This window comes from Zootoca vivipara, chromosome 8, assembly GCF_963506605.1.
Source record: "Zootoca vivipara chromosome 8, rZooViv1.1, whole genome shotgun sequence".
NCBI lineage: Eukaryota > Metazoa > Chordata > Lepidosauria > Squamata > Lacertidae > Zootoca > Zootoca vivipara.
In genome coordinates this window covers 76,285,597-76,301,064 of record NC_083283.1, presented here as the reverse complement: position 1 = coordinate 76,301,064, position 15,468 = coordinate 76,285,597, and the positions used below count along the sequence as shown (strand labels likewise).

General features: G+C 44.9%; 1 protein-coding gene across 2 annotated transcripts in view; it reads right to left on the bottom strand.

Annotated features, from left to right (window-relative positions):
• DNAH5 (dynein axonemal heavy chain 5) overlaps positions 1-15,468 on the bottom strand; it is a 151,871-nt gene that overhangs the window by 13,141 nt on the left and 123,262 nt on the right. For both annotated transcript variants that reach the window (XM_035125561.2, XM_060278039.1), the window contains 8 exons: positions 15,055-15,300; positions 13,374-13,593; positions 12,549-12,754; positions 11,097-11,300; positions 8,486-8,701; positions 7,212-7,424; positions 6,250-6,402; positions 3,709-3,940 (listed from right to left, as the gene is read on the bottom strand). In XM_035125561.2, the coding sequence (XP_034981452.2) occupies positions 3,709-3,940; positions 6,250-6,402; positions 7,212-7,424; positions 8,486-8,701; positions 11,097-11,300; positions 12,549-12,754; positions 13,374-13,593; positions 15,055-15,300 (1,690 nt within the window). The remainder of the gene's footprint in view (positions 1-3,708; positions 3,941-6,249; positions 6,403-7,211; positions 7,425-8,485; positions 8,702-11,096; positions 11,301-12,548; positions 12,755-13,373; positions 13,594-15,054; positions 15,301-15,468) is intronic.

The window sequence follows — 15,468 nt, the reverse complement described above, 5'->3', positions numbered from 1 at the left end:
TGTCATAAGGCTATAAACAGAGCAAACATCTTATTGGAAAAAAAACCCATATGAAATTAAAATCGGTGTCCTATCTGGAACTTCCAATTTCAAGCCCCTCACATAGCTGCAACTCATACCTGAGAGGCATTTTGCTTGCTTATCTCTAACAATCTCAGTTAGGCAAACAGCCTTAGCCATAGATCTGACTGTGGTAAAAAGAAAAAAACTGAAGTAGGAAAATAGCCCACAAGACTGTGCCCTTCACAGCTTTTATATTTCTTTCATGTTTGGTTTTATTTATCAAACCAAACTGACTGTTTTCAGGCAAGCAGCACGGACTGAATTCTACAACACCAAGCAGCCTGGGCTTTGGGTGTCCATCTCTCCAACCCACAATCCATTTTGACAGCTGCTTCCCTCCTACACGAACCCCAGAGGTCCTTCTCTCCACTTCTAAAGTTGCTCTTTCAATCTTTTGACTTGCTTGCTGAAGCAGATCCAAATTCCGTACATTTAGCTGTCAAGACTAGCTCCAGCCGACCTGGTTACAACTTGTAGCCTCCCCAGTATGAATTCTTGCAACAGCGAAAAGTTGATTTTAAGCAGATTGACATTCCTTCTTTTAAAAAAAAAAAAATCATTTAAATTAAACCATGAAAGAATGCATAATAGTTCCCATATCTTTTCTGATATTTTGGATTTTCCTTTAGCACATTCACAGGTTTTTTTTACTCTTCACTTCCTATCCCTGGGTGCCATTGTGGCTTATAAAGCTGATCTGGCTTCCCAAAAGTCAATGCATAAATCCATGCTTATTAGCTACTTCCTGTTTATTGGCCAATACACGTCAAGCGATTGCCAGGAAAGCCACCCAGCATCTGGCAGAGAGGGAAGGAGCATCAGCCTTATTGGACCAAGTGTCACTTGGCCCCTTGCCTTGCAGCCCAGAGTGTCTTGGCAACCAAGCCCACCCCTGCAGTTGGCAAAAGGAGAAGGGAGTGCGAGACACTTCTGTTGGCCTACTGAGACCAAGGGTCTTTTTGTGCTTCTGCTCACACCAAGCAAACTTCTTCTGCCATCTGCGCTTGGTCTTAATCCTGAAAATGGACATGCAGGATTCAGGGGAAATATAATTACATATAAATACACCAGGGCAGGTGGGCAGAACATAGGTCAGGATCTTCTGGCAGATCTCTGGGAGACTGACAAGGCTTTCTGATTCTCAGGTTTTTTTAAAAATGGCAGCAACAAAGAAGGTGGCTGTCTCCTCTGAAACAAGCAAAGAAAACTTGGGGAAGCCAGGAGTAGAATATTTTTCTTGAAAAGCTGGTAAGGTCAAAAACACCCTGTTCTTTTGTTCTAAGTATTTGTCTTTAGCACCTGGCTCTGGTTGAAAGATCTAGGGCAGGCATCCCCAAACTTCGGCCCTCCGGATGTTTTGGACTACAATTCCCAAGATCCCTGACCACTGGTCCTCTTAGCTAGGGATCATGGGAGTTGTAGGCCAAAACATCTGGAGGGCCGCAGTTTGGGGGTGCCTGATCTAGGGTTCCAGGAAAAACAAAGTAGGGCGTACTAACATATAGTCCAATCTTATTCCTAGTTGTATATGCCTAGGTCCATAGAATTCAGAAGTGCTAAGCAGCGTTGCACCCACACCCAGCGCACAACAATATATTCCACAACTACAGAGTGTCATGGGCCAGGAGTCAGCTTCACCTGCTGAATGACAGCCTGAAGGGGGAAGAAGGCAGTGTGACTGCACCTTAAGCTGATCAGCCTTCAAGTACACAGAGAAGGTGCTGATGAGAACCAGCTGGTTTCAGCCTTCTTAAGCAGAGCTTCCAGCAGCAGTCAGATGCTGGAAACACTTGTAGTTCCTGGTCCTAACTTGCTGCTTCCTGCTCATCTTGATCCTTGATAATCAGATTCCCTGACCCCTAGACCGTCTGACCACATGGATTGCTGTTCACCTGACGCTAGGACTCGACCTGACTTTGGATGTTGACTCTGCCAGCTCAGAGACTCTTCTGGTGGGCTGGTCTCCCACTCCACTGAGCTCTGCACATTGTTGCTCAGCAACGACACTACAACACTATTGTTCTCTAATCCACACAATTTGCATAGATAGATACATAGACAGATAGATAGATACATAGATAGGATAGTGGCATGCAAGACTATCGTTTCAATGAGTATGATGTTAGTTTCCTCCTCCACAGCGGACTCTCCTTTTGAATTCATGGCCAAGGTACTGAAACTATGGTTTAAGAGCGACCTTTCCCCCTGCTGTGCAAACCAAGATGACCAATTACCCTGCATTTTGTTCCTAACATGTGGTGAGATCATCCTTACCTCTTGGCAGGATGAAACAAATAACCAAGTGACCTCAGCGTGTGAGTGAAATAGAAGACCCAGCGGGAGGCTTGGCTATATGCACGGGCTCTGTGCTCATGAATGGAGAGGGGCTCCTTTTCTGCATTACTAATTATAAACACAGAACCAGATGGTGGCAATTATGATAATTAATCCATCTGGAACAAAAGCTGTGGGTTTTGCAGAATCTTTTGCAAAAAAATAATAAGAAGAAGGCCAACGACTCCAGTTTCTTGTGCTTGCAAGTGCCCCTGAAGAAGATATTTCAAATGTAATTATGAGCTCGATAGATACATTTATGTGCACCTAGAGGCTACACACACACTTTTCTCTGTTTCCAGGGGGACTTGCCATTTTTATTTTGAGTGCATGTGCTTTCTTGTTGTAGCAGACCTATGTTCACGGGAAGGAAGGTTATCCTGAAGGAATAACTAGCTCTGAACCCAGAACAACTTAGGGACACTCACAGAACCTGCCGAGGGTTCTTCTGCTTGATCCTAGTAAGCCCTTCTGACTGCAGTTCTGATATTGGCTCATTGTATAAAGTTCCGGGTCAGGTCTTGAACGTGAGCAAGATGTTCCATTATTAATCCATTCTCTCGCCCTTCTTAGCAGTGTCCTAGTTCCTTTGTGAGCAAGGCCATAAAGCATGCATGCTAGCACTACTGATGCCAGGGACACACTGGTGCAAAGAGTTCACACTCAATTTGGCAATACTATATGTAGTAAGGACTACTTCTTAGTAAGCCAGCACCTCAGATAAGACTTTTCAGCGGCCTGCATTCAGGAGAGGAAGCATCTAAACCAGTCCTTGGAGGAAGACTTCACAACTCACTATCATTTGATGGACAGCTCAGCCATGCCATGAAATCTGGCGACCATGAAATAATGGGCAGACACTGCCACAAATGTAAAGGTTTCTGAAATATACTCGGAGTCGAGAGTGAATTTCATGCTCTTTATTCAGCTCATAGTCATCAAGGAGAAGAAGAGAAGAATGCCCTTTTCCCAAAACCATCTGCTTATATACATTATTTACACAATGGGCTTTGCGTGATTGGCTACTTCAGGGCTACACCTGTGGCCCAATCAGTTTGTGGACTGACTTCTGCCAGCAGCCTGATTGGCTGCTCCTGCAGGCCAATCAGGTTGCGGATTCACTTCTGCCAGCCACCTGATTGGCTGCTCCTGCAGGCCAATCAGGTTGCGGATTCACTTCCACCTGGAGTTGGATTGGGTGGCTCCTGTGGACCAATCAGACTGCTGATTCTGGATCCTATTGTTCTATGATTCAGCTCAGTACATAACAGTTTCCATATTCTGATGTGTCAGTATCGACTTAATACTTACTGTTGTTTTCTGCATATATCCTTATCACGGGCATCAGTTCGAAGAGCACCTTGGGCTTTGATTCTATTAGCTTCATGTTCCTTTTGTCCCATCCTGCTCCTTCTAGATAGAGGCCATAGACATAGACGCCCTCGGAGGCAGGAGCTGTGATGTCATCCTTCATCCACTTGGTGACCTCATTGCACAGAACGACGCTGTCAAGTGCCCATCCTTTGTTCGCTCGGGTAATTTCCTGTAAAGAGCAACAAAGTTAGCTGAAAGGTGGAACCATGGATTTCAACAGGAAAAGGCATTGCATAACTTCAGACCAATCAATAGGGCCAAGTGCAGTCCCATTTACTGTAGCTCACACATTCATCTCCTCCCCCCAGCCCCCGAGGCTTATTCAAGGTGTTCGTCTCCTAATAAATCATTTTCCCCATATTGCACATCAACATTCCTTACAGACGCTCAAACATTTCATTAAATTTCTATCTGCCTTACAAGCTGAGGGAAACTTGACAGGCTCAGAGGGACACTGACACCTGATTATCAGTTCCATTGCCCTGCAACCTAGCAGCAAGGCATGTCAAGTCGGATCCAGAGAAGGCAGTTAACAGAAGCCAGAAGTAAAAAAGCGAGCTAATTTGAGTATTTCCCGGAGGGACCAAGAGTTAATCCAGTTTCACAAAAGTAGACTTTTAATTACTTAATCATCACGTAAACAGAAGCCCCCCCCCCCCCGTCTCCCTGTGGAAATCACAGGCTGAAGCGACCTCGAAAGAACGAGAAGGGAATACCTGTGATTCTTCAGACGGCGTTGGGCTGCTTCTCCCATCAGCCACTGCCAGAACAATGCATGGCTAGTGATGATGGAAGTTGTAGTCCAGCAATATACAAAGTGTTATGTATATACCGGTATCATATAAATAAATTTTGATGATGTGCAAAGTAGCAGAGTAGCTTACAGCTGGGAAGCTAAATAACTCTTTTAGTTGATTGATAGCTTCTTTGTAAAGACTATATTAATGTCCAGACTCTTTGTATTCAAAATGACTTTACTTTCATAAACATCTAACTGAAAAATATATATTTGCAATCTCGTGCTTATTCCAGCATGGGTAAAGTCTCACTTGAATTGTAGATTGTAGTCTTCTTACTTAAGACTTATAAACAAAACTGTGTTAAGACTTACACCAGAGTTTTACCTCAGAGTCTTACAGTTTCTTTACTTTTACCTCAGCAACAATCTCTCTGTTCCTTACAGAGAGATCCCGCACAGGTTTCTCCCTATCAACATTTAGGGATCTTTGTCTGTCTGTTTCACTGTCTTGTTTCACAACACTGTCCTCAGCAGTATCCTGAGAAGCCTCTCTCAGCAACCCATCTTCCTCTCTCACAAACACACACACAGAAGCAGAATGCAGTTAAAAACCACAGTTACTGGAATAACAGTCACAACAGAATGGAATGCCTCTCTCCTGGTCGACTGCATTGCTGTGAGCAGCTTCAGTCTACTTTCATGCCCAGGGAGTGGACCTGAGGGAAGACTGAGTTCCTCATGTCCGCTCCCCAAACCCTGCCTCCCAGGGTGCTGCGGATTGGGCAATTTGAATTGTGGGCTTGGCGGATGCCCACACGGCTTCACAGTGGCCAGGGAGGGGCAGCAGGAGCTGCTGGGAAAATGGCAAGGCTCCACGGGGAAAGGTGGCGATGCGGTGGGCCACAACCGTCGCTCACCGTGGAGAAAGGTAACTGGCCATTATATTAGGATAAATTGTTTGCAAAAATGTGTACATTAGTCAAAACTGCATACAAATATTTGTTTGTGAGAAATTTTTATGTTAAGATGCTGAAGAATTTTCATACAGATCTTTAAAAAAAACAATTTGCTGCAAACTATGCAGAACTGATTTAAAGAATGGAAGAATGAGAAACAGAGAACTGATATTGACAGATCCATTCGTAATGGGTATAACCACACTTCCCATAATTCTTTGGGGATACCATATGCTTTCAGGAGGCAAAAGCAATTCTTTGCATATGAACAGATACAGTGGTACCTCGGGTTAAGAACTTAATTCGTTCTGGAGGTCCGTTCTTAACCTGTAACTGTTCTTAACCTGAGGCACCACTTTAGCTAATGGGGCCTCCCACTGCTGCTGCCACACAATTTGTTCTCATCCTGAAGCAAAGTTCTTAACCCGAGGTACTATTTTTGGGTTAGCGGAGTCTGTAACCTAAAGCATCTGTAACCTGAGGTACCACTGTATTACAGTAATACCTCGGGTTACGAACGCGATCCGAAGCGCCATTTTGCGCATGCGCAAAGCGCGCTTTTCGCACTTTGCACATGTGCGCGCGGCGAAAACACTTCCGGGTTTGCGCAGTTCGTAACCCGAACTGTTCGCAAACCGAGGTGTTTGTAACCCGAGGTACGACTGTATGTCTGTTACTATGGGTTTCAGATGGTTTTAAAAACCATGAAAATGAAAAATGCACACACACACACACACAAATGCACACACACACACAAAATATATTTTAAAGGCTTTCTATAACCTGTCTCATTGCAGTTAAAAATCCTTGTGGGTTGAAAAACCCTGTCATCCAAAAGCAGTTCGGTCGCCCTTCAAAAATCCAACAGTGAAACTGTCGATTCCTTTCAAGAAGCTCAGTAAACCAAAATCCGAGAGTGCTGGAAGCCCAGGATGCCTAGAAAGAGAGACAAAGCAATGTTTTAATGATGTAAAGGCCACACCCATGTCCCAGCGTGGTGGGCGGGCGGGTGCAGCGCGCAGCGCAGCTGCCACAGGCGCTGCTGCGCGATGGGCGGGCAGGCACAGCGCGGTTGCCGTGGGCGCAGCTGCGCGGCAGACCGACGGACCGGCCAGCCAGCGGGCGGGCACAGTTCGCGGCGCCCTCCTGGCGGGCCGGCGCAGTGATGCCCTGCACCACCCAGCCTGGCCGTAGGGCCGGCCCTGGTCCTTTTATTTAAAATGCATCTCTGGGTTATTTGTGGGGCCTGTCTGGTGTTTTTACATGGGTAGAATGTGTGCTTTTATTTAAAATGCATCTCTGGGTTATTTGTGGGGCACAGGAATTCGTTCATTCCCCCGCCCAAATATAGTCTGGAGGGGAAATGGGGCGGGGGGCGCCGGAGGGATCTGTCGCTCCACGGCGCCAGGGGCGCTTAAGACGGCCCTGAAAAGAACACATTCTACTCGTGTAAAAACACGCTGATTCCCAGACCATCCACGGGCCAGATCTGGTCCCTGGGCCTTAGTTTGCCTACCTTTGCCCTAAGCTACAGCTTGTTTAGTTTATGCATAAATCCAGCACTGCAAAAGATGCAACCATGCCATTCAGGTAGGGCAAAATGAGTAGCTTTCTGTCATTTCAGAAGTTTGTGCATGTTTAGATGCTCTGGGGCACATGATGACTAAATAAAGCGTATTTAGTGCAGAAGATTGATGATCTAACACTATTTTGTTTTCCCCAGTGAAGGAAATAGTACCACCAACCTTCCTCCAGCGTTCAGGAATCCTTGCATCGTACATGCAATCCAAAGCATCTCTGAGGTTCTCGCTCATGATGATGGTCCCATCAATGGCAAGTTTGAGGTCTGTCAGAGTGTTCCGCACCAGAGCAATAATCCTCTGCATTCTATCAATCTCCTGTCGCAGGAAGATGTTCATAGGCTGGAATGGGCCCATTTCCTGCAGCCTTTCCTTTACCTGACATGAGAACACAGAATACAGCAAGCTGCCAGGAGTTGTAAACAGCTTCCGTACTAGCTTAGATAAGTTTTAATTGAGTAGGAGGGGAGGCAGGGAGAGGCAAGCAGGATAGTACTTTAGGCTGGGCGCATGAACCACATTTTCATCCCCTCTTTGAACCTGACACATTTTGCAGCTACAACTCATTCCTCAGCAGCTGGATTAATTTTATTTATTATTATTTCAAAAAAAGAATATTTATACTTTTCAAGTTTATACATTTCACTGGTTTTACAATCATTTTGACATTTCAAAGCTTGACTTCCTTCCCCGTCTTTCTGCGGTTCCTTCAATTTATTTTTAATATCGTCTGCATATCCAAATTAACTTAATTTGCTCATTATAGGTAGGTAGCCGTGTTGGTCTGATGTAGTCAAAACAAAAACAAAAAAAATCCTTCCAGTAGCACCTTAGAGACCACTGGAAGGATTTTTTTTTTTTATTGCTCATTTATTCATCTTCTTTAAATATATACTCTTATGAAGCTGCAGGTTATTACAATAAACCTGCCAATGTTCTTATCTGTTTACAATTTAAATATTCAATATACCATTTCCATATATATATATATAATCTTGATTTCTTATTCTTCCAGTAAGTAGTAAGTTTTGCCATTTCTGCGTATTCCATAAGTTTTCTATCCATTCTTCCTTTGCTGGGTAGTTCTGTCACTATAACTCCCAAAAGAAAATCTTCTGGTTTTTTTTTGTTTTTTACAAAGGTTATTTTAAACATCCTTTTCATTTCATTATATATCATTTCCCAGTAAGCTTTAACCTTACTACAAGACCACCACATACGATAAAAAGAACCTTTTTTCCCCTTTACATTTCCAACACTTATTTGATTTAGATTCATACATTTTTTGCCAATTTACTCGGTGTTAGAGACCATCGATATATAATTTTCTCCTAGACCCTATCAGCAAACAAACCAAAAACAAACCCAGGATAGAAAGGCTTTCTTTCAATTGGGCAAGTCTGCAGAGAAAGCACACCCTGGTGATTTTATACACCTACCTCAAATGGAATGTAGTCAGGAGGAAGTTTCTCCACCATATCATCAGCCAATCGAGCAACCACGGCCTCTCTGGTCTCACCTCCTCCACTGGAGCTGTCTTTGGGTTGGATGCTGAGGATGGTGTCCAACACATCTTTTGCAAGTTTGCTCTGGTAAGTAATGTCAGCATTGGGATGCAACCCAAAGACCTCTGGCGTATCGTAAGCAGGCAACCCCTAGGTGGGTAAATATAAAGGTAAAGTCCAGAAGGTTAAGAAATGCAAGCTTTACAAAGATAGGACTTAAGGTTACCAGATTTTTTTTTTCAATGAATCCGGGGACACAATCAATCAATCAATCAATCAATGTATGTTCTGGGTGTTGATGCTGCAGAGATGGCGGTGGCAGAGGGGCAGCTGCCACCTTGACCTCAGCCACCATGTTTCCCCTTCCTCCGAGGCTTCTATCTCCTTTCTCCATGAGCCTGGGCAGCCCCTGAGTTGCTGGTTTGTCGATGGTGGTGGTGGGGAAGTGGTGTGTAGTGGGTCAGGCATGGAAGGCATGGAAGGCAGAGAAGGAGGGCCAAGAGCGGCGGTGGTGGCGAGGCTCGGGCAGCGCAATGCTTCCCTTCCCATCGGAGCAGCCCCAATCCCACTCCTACTTGCATGCAAGCAGGAGGGGGCGGGGATCCCTCAGCTGGGAAGGGAGGCTTCCCGTTGCCTAACTGGGAGATCTGTGCCCCCTCCTGCTTACACGCAAGCTCTGATAGACAGTGTGAAGCCTCCCTTCACAGCTGAGAGATCCCTGGCCCGCTCCTCCTTGCATGCAAGGAGGAGTTGGGAGGCTGCTCCGATAGGCAGCATGAAGCCTCCCTTCACAGCTTAGTTGCTGGGGTCAGGGAAGGTGGAGGCAGCCCGGAAGCTGCATCTTAGAGCCCCTGCATATGGGGACTTCCAAGCAGCTCCTGAAGCCAGCCAGAGCCAGCTCCTCAGGGCTGCTGAGAGACTGCCGCTGCTGCATTTCCCGGGGACATCAAATGAAATACGGCGACATTCCGGGGATGGAATTTATCTGGGGACTTACTCGCAAATATGGGGACTGTCCCCAGGGAACGGGGACGTCTGGTAACCCTAAGATAGGTGACCAATGTGTGTATGTTTGTTTGTTTGTTTGTGCATGTGTGTGTGTGTGAATAAGAATACAGTGGTGCCTCAACTTATGAATTTAATCCGTTCCAAAGGCACCTTTGTAGGTCGAAAAATTCATAAGTCGAAAAATGCCATTGGAAACGCGGTTTTCCATAGGAATGCATTGGAAATGGAAAAATTCATAAGTCGAAGCAACCCTATCTAAAAATTTGTAAGTTGAAAAATCCCTATCTAAAACTGCCACGATTTCCTTTCATATGTTGAGACATTTGTAAGCGCGCAGCCATTACCCCCATTCGTAAGTCGAAAAATTTGGTTGTCGAGTCATGCGTAAGTCGAGCTACCACTGTAGGTTTTCAATATGAACCAGAATTTTTTTCCCCCAAATAAAATAAATTAGGTATCACCATGTTCATATCTTACTGATAAAAGAGAACAAGGGAGGCATTCATGGTGAGTTCCAGCATCTCTTTTTCTAGAAAAATAGCACTGAAGTATCCACTAAACACATGAACTTTTGAATTGGTCTCTTACATGGTTTGGGTCACAACAGAATGCAGCAATTCAGCTAATAATGCCTTCCATAAACACTTTCAAGAAACCCTTGAGTGAAGCAGGAGAATAAGAATAATAATAGTACTTAACATCTGTATAACACTTTCAAAAGTTCAAAAGCCCCTACTCGCACTTTTGTAATCCTTATAGCAATCCTACAAAGTATGTCATTTTATCCCCTCCTCACCCCTACTACAGATGAGGAGGGCGGGGTGAGGTTGAGAGAGTAGCTTGCCTAAGGCCACATAGTAAAGGACCCCTGGACGGTTAAGTTCAGTCAAAGGCAACTATGGGGTTGCGGCACTCATCTCACTTTCAGGCTAAGGGAGCCAGCGTTTGTCCACAGACAGCTTTGCGGGTCATGTGGCCAGCATGACTAAACTGCTTATGATGCAACAGGACACTGTGACGGAAACCAGAGCGCACAGAAATGCTATTTACCTCCCCACTGCAGTGGTTTATTTTCTTGCACTGGTGTGCTTTCGAACTGCTAGGTTGGCAGAAGCTAGGACAGAGCAACAGGAGCTCACCCCATCACAGGAATTCGAGCCACCGACCTTCTGATCGGCAAGTCGAAGAGGCTCAGTGGTTTAGACCACAGCACCACCTGCATCCCACATAGTGAATCATGACAGAGGCAAGATTCAAATTGGTGACTTCCTGATCAGCGGTACAAATTTGTATCTGTCCACTAGTAACAAATTCCACCCACCTCTACATCTAGGCATACAGTCCTTTACTTTTGAGACATCCTTGTGTATGTCCTCAGCTCTCCCACCTATGGGAAACAGAATATGCCTACGGGAAACTAAAGAGCAAGTGAAGCAGTAGAGTGGCCTCAGAAAGGAGGGAAAGCTTTGGAATGGAAAATTCCGACAGAGCCTCTCTTAGGTTTACCTATTGAGAAGTCGCTGCTAACTATACAAACCTGTATGTACTGAAGATACTGGTCCAGTGCAGCACACTTGGGTATGCTGTAACCTTTGTAGAAGGAGAAGTCTTGGCCAAACATGTTTTCGCTGAACCACACTTTAGCAAATGTGTTGAGCAGCCTTTTGTCGTAGTCATCTGTAACTCTGCCACCATACTGAATCTCCCCTATCATGTAACGAACAGTATTCCAAGACACACCCTGAAACAAAAACAGAAAAGGGTGTGGGATGATGTCATGCAGCACTACACTAAAATGTGTGTGGGTATCTATTGATAGATATAAATATGCTGATTTTGAAAATTCCAAGACTTCTGAGAGTCAAACTGGAACCATTGCAGTCAGATCACTTCCCCAATCCATCTCCCGGCCTCAGGGGCGTAGGAAGATAGGGTCGCTCGGGGCGGTGTGCCCCGAGCGACGCGATCCCAGGGGTGCCATCGCCGCTGCCGCCCTGCCCCCAAAATGCGTGCCCTGCCCCGGTGCGCCCCACCCTAAAACACGCACTACGTCATTGCGCATGGAGCGCCCCGCCCTCAGAACGTGCACCATGTCACTGGGGGCAGTGCGCCTGCTCTCCACCCCCGATGACGGAGCAAGACGCTCCGCCGCTGCCCGGCCCCTCAACACCTGCTTCTTCACCCTACATAATCTGATCTCCATCATCTTGCAGGAGATGAAACACTAGTATTACATCTGCTCAACAACCAAAGCTATTTTTTCTCCTCCCCCTCTTATTTCAAAGCTATTTTTGTCTCTGTATCAGGAAGGCACCCGGCCAATTTGGTTGCCAATAAATATTGCTGCAGACATCTCTGAGATCATGGTCTTTCCAATGAGTGGCTCTTCTCCAGGTTTGTTAATTGTCTTACTTTAAATGTTGTGAGGTTCTTAAGCCCTTTTAAAATGTGTTTTGGGGGGTGGGGTTATTGGGTTGTTTTTATTTTGATTGTGTATTTTGTGCTTTTATATTTTGATTTGATTCCGTGAACCGCCCCGAGACCTACTGGTATAGGGTGGTATATAAATTCAATAAATAATAATAGGCAGCAGCATAGATGGTAACAGTGCAGAGAGTGTTGGAGCCTCCATTCTGCACATCAAAGTTAATGGGCCTTTAATGTAAGTTTTAAGGGTGAGAGTAAATGCACCAAAGATGCTAGATTTTGGCCACGAGGAAAGAACTGGGTGCACATTCTCTCCCAATTCTTCCTTTGCAACCACAGCTTAAGCCATGCGCCCAATGTCATATGACATGAGGCAGATGGAAATATGTCTGTGCTTGGCCCCCAAAGGTGTGACAGCCCTAATTAGGCCCACGTGCCATAGGTCACCACTGATCGACTTATACACGGACTTACAAGGAAGAATCCATTTGCTGAAACAACCATTTGATTGTCCACGCTATTTCAAATTCCACCTAATTTGCTAAGCCGTGGAGCCAAGTACCTTTTTGATGTCCATGTCATCCAAATGGTTCTGAACAAACTGTACTGTGGCATTGAAATCAGCTTGGTTGAACTCGTAAGGAATGTTCCATCCCAGAGGTCCAAATTTCCTCCTTTCCTGGACCGTGGAGTGTAGGAAGGCTACAGCATACAGCATCGGTTTCCACTGAACCATGTTGCTGATATCCAACAGATCCTGACTCACACCTGTTACAAAGACACTTCTTGATAATATCCATAACACCAGAGGAGTGGCCATGTTAGTCAACATACCATGAAGAGTCATGTGCCACCTTAAAGATGAACACATTTATTATGGAATAATGAACTCAAACCCACTTTGTCAAATGCATGGATCTTAGCTGCCACACACATAAAGGAGCCGTTGTGGGAGTTGAATGGCAATTTGATGCAAAAATGACATATGGTAAGCTTACAAAAATGTTAAATAGGCACACCTTTCATAGTAGCAGATGGGTGATAATTTGCTCAGCATTACTGAGATAAAGTAGAAGCTTTAGATAGTTTTTATAGTGCCTTATAAGAGGACCATATTATAGCAAGGTACTCGCATTTTGTTTTCTAGAGCTACATTTGTTAGTCCTTTCCGATTTCTTCAAATACTTCCATATGACAATCACTTATACAAAAATAATATACACCACTGTGTTTTAAGGACCCAGACTAAACATTTAAATATACGCACAGAATATAATCCCTTGTAGGAACTGATCACTCAAGATGCCCCTATTAAAAGCTACTGGGAGTGGAATGCCAGAGATACTTAGGCATAACTAAAGGGGAGAGGGGAAAGCAAGCCACTCACCTCCATAGGTTCTCTTCAGACCAGCTTTGAGTCCTTGGGGAGGCTCATTGGTGAATTTTATAGACATCTGTAGAAGGGTGATGGGGAAATGCTTGTGGACCTCCGTAGTCATCCACAGACGGAAGGCCTCATGAACGTTTTCTGTTTCAACAATCGTGTCCATCAACTCATCCATAAAGTCAAGACCCAGGTGACAATTCTGCAAAAGTGCCCATCCACCCTAAGAAAGGGAAGTCATCGAAGAAACTTGATATTCATTTTGGAAGTCAACACAATCCAAACCAATTTCGCAATTGTTTTCTGCTGGTGACACTACAGTTCATATGCCTGCAATGCTGTCCTAATTCTTTTCAGTGCCAATGTGCATCCTTTTCTTGCTCTCAATCCTCATGCAGATATAGACCAGGCCCAACCAAGCTCAGCCTCGAACCTCCTTCTCCCCAATCTGGGTGGATGTTCAAACTCTTACTGTGTAGATTCTGTTCTTGAAAGAATATACTGTTCAATTAGAGGCAATTAGATTTATTTGGGGGGCGAGGAATTAATTCGAACAAAAGGCTTGTAGGTGAACAACCAGCTGACTATTCAACCTAACATATGGATCACAGAAAGGTATGTCTCTACAAACAACAGTACAAATAGCAACATAATTTATAGTCTTGGTCAGGCATAGGCAAACTCGGCCCTCCAGCTGTTTTGGGACTACAACTCCCATCAACCCTTGAACAGGACCAGTGGTCAGGGATGATGGGAACTGTAGTCTCAAAACATCTGGAGGGCCAAGTGTGTCTATGCCTGGTCTCGGTTTTTCGTGTTGAAATTCCTCTCTCCTACCAAAGCTGGCAATTCCATTGTCACTGGTGAAGGTAACTCATGTGACTATATCTAGCCTTAGACTGAAAAGAACGATTGGTCTTACCTGAAGAGCAGGTTGTTGATGACCTGAATGGGTTGGGCATGATCCTGCCACGTGATGGGATTATGCCCAACCCATTTAGGGTATCAGCAACCTACTCAATCTAGACATTATAGCAAGTGCATGAGTGCCAACCAGGCTATTCAACCTCTACTTTAATAACTCCAAAGAAGGAGAGTCCACCACTCTCTGGCGGGAGTCTGTTCCACTGTCAAACAGCTTACATTCAGAAAGTTCTTCTTGATATTTGGTTGGGAAAAGGTTCCCCACCCCTGCATTACTGTGAGCACATGAATGAAAGCAGCAAACCCACACTATCTCCCATTCTCCCACTTGTAATCGGCATTTGTCACTTCCTTGCCCCACTTCATAAGCAGCCATGAGAGGAGGGAAACTCACAACATGATAACGTCATGCCTCCCATTGTAGGCTACCATTCTAACTAGGAAGTAAGCCACTCGAACACAATGGGACTTAATTATGAGGACTCTCGCTCAGCACCGTGTCTCAAGTTTGCGAGATGTTACCAGGAGAAGGTGGTATGAAGCTGTTTCTGTTGGTGGTGCAAGGTCTCTGTAACCATAGCTCTGGCCTTTGTGTGTTCCCGATTACATATAATCCTATTTTGGCCTTCTAGGAAGAAATGTAGGAACCAATTCTGCATCGATCAGCAGCCAATTATGCCTAGCCTAACAAATGTTGATAAAGTCCTGGGAAAATTCAAAGATTGATCTGCACTAAAAGAAAGTAGAGAATTTGTCTCACATGTGCCATAGTTTGCTGCAGAAGTTTGCGGGCGTGAACCTCCTGCCCTTGGCCCATGGACACATAGCGCGTCTCAATCTTCAGCCTTTTCCCCAGAGCAATGATGAAATCAGTGGGATCGGAGCCCATGGAAAGGAAGCAGATGAGAGGAGTGCGGGGGTCGGATTCTTCCCAAGTCTTCTCCAAATCTAAGATGACCCCTTCTGCATATTTCTCCCCCATGGTATCCATAATGTACTTCCTAGCCTAGTGGAAAAGAAAAGGAGATGTACACCAGTTTTCTCTCACTGATTTTCATACCAAGTTTTCAGTTCTTATGAGACATCAAGCCATGGATACAACTATATATCTCAAGAAACACAAGTTCCCATCTTCATGTCTTCCCGGTAACACAAATGCAGGGTATTGGTGGGT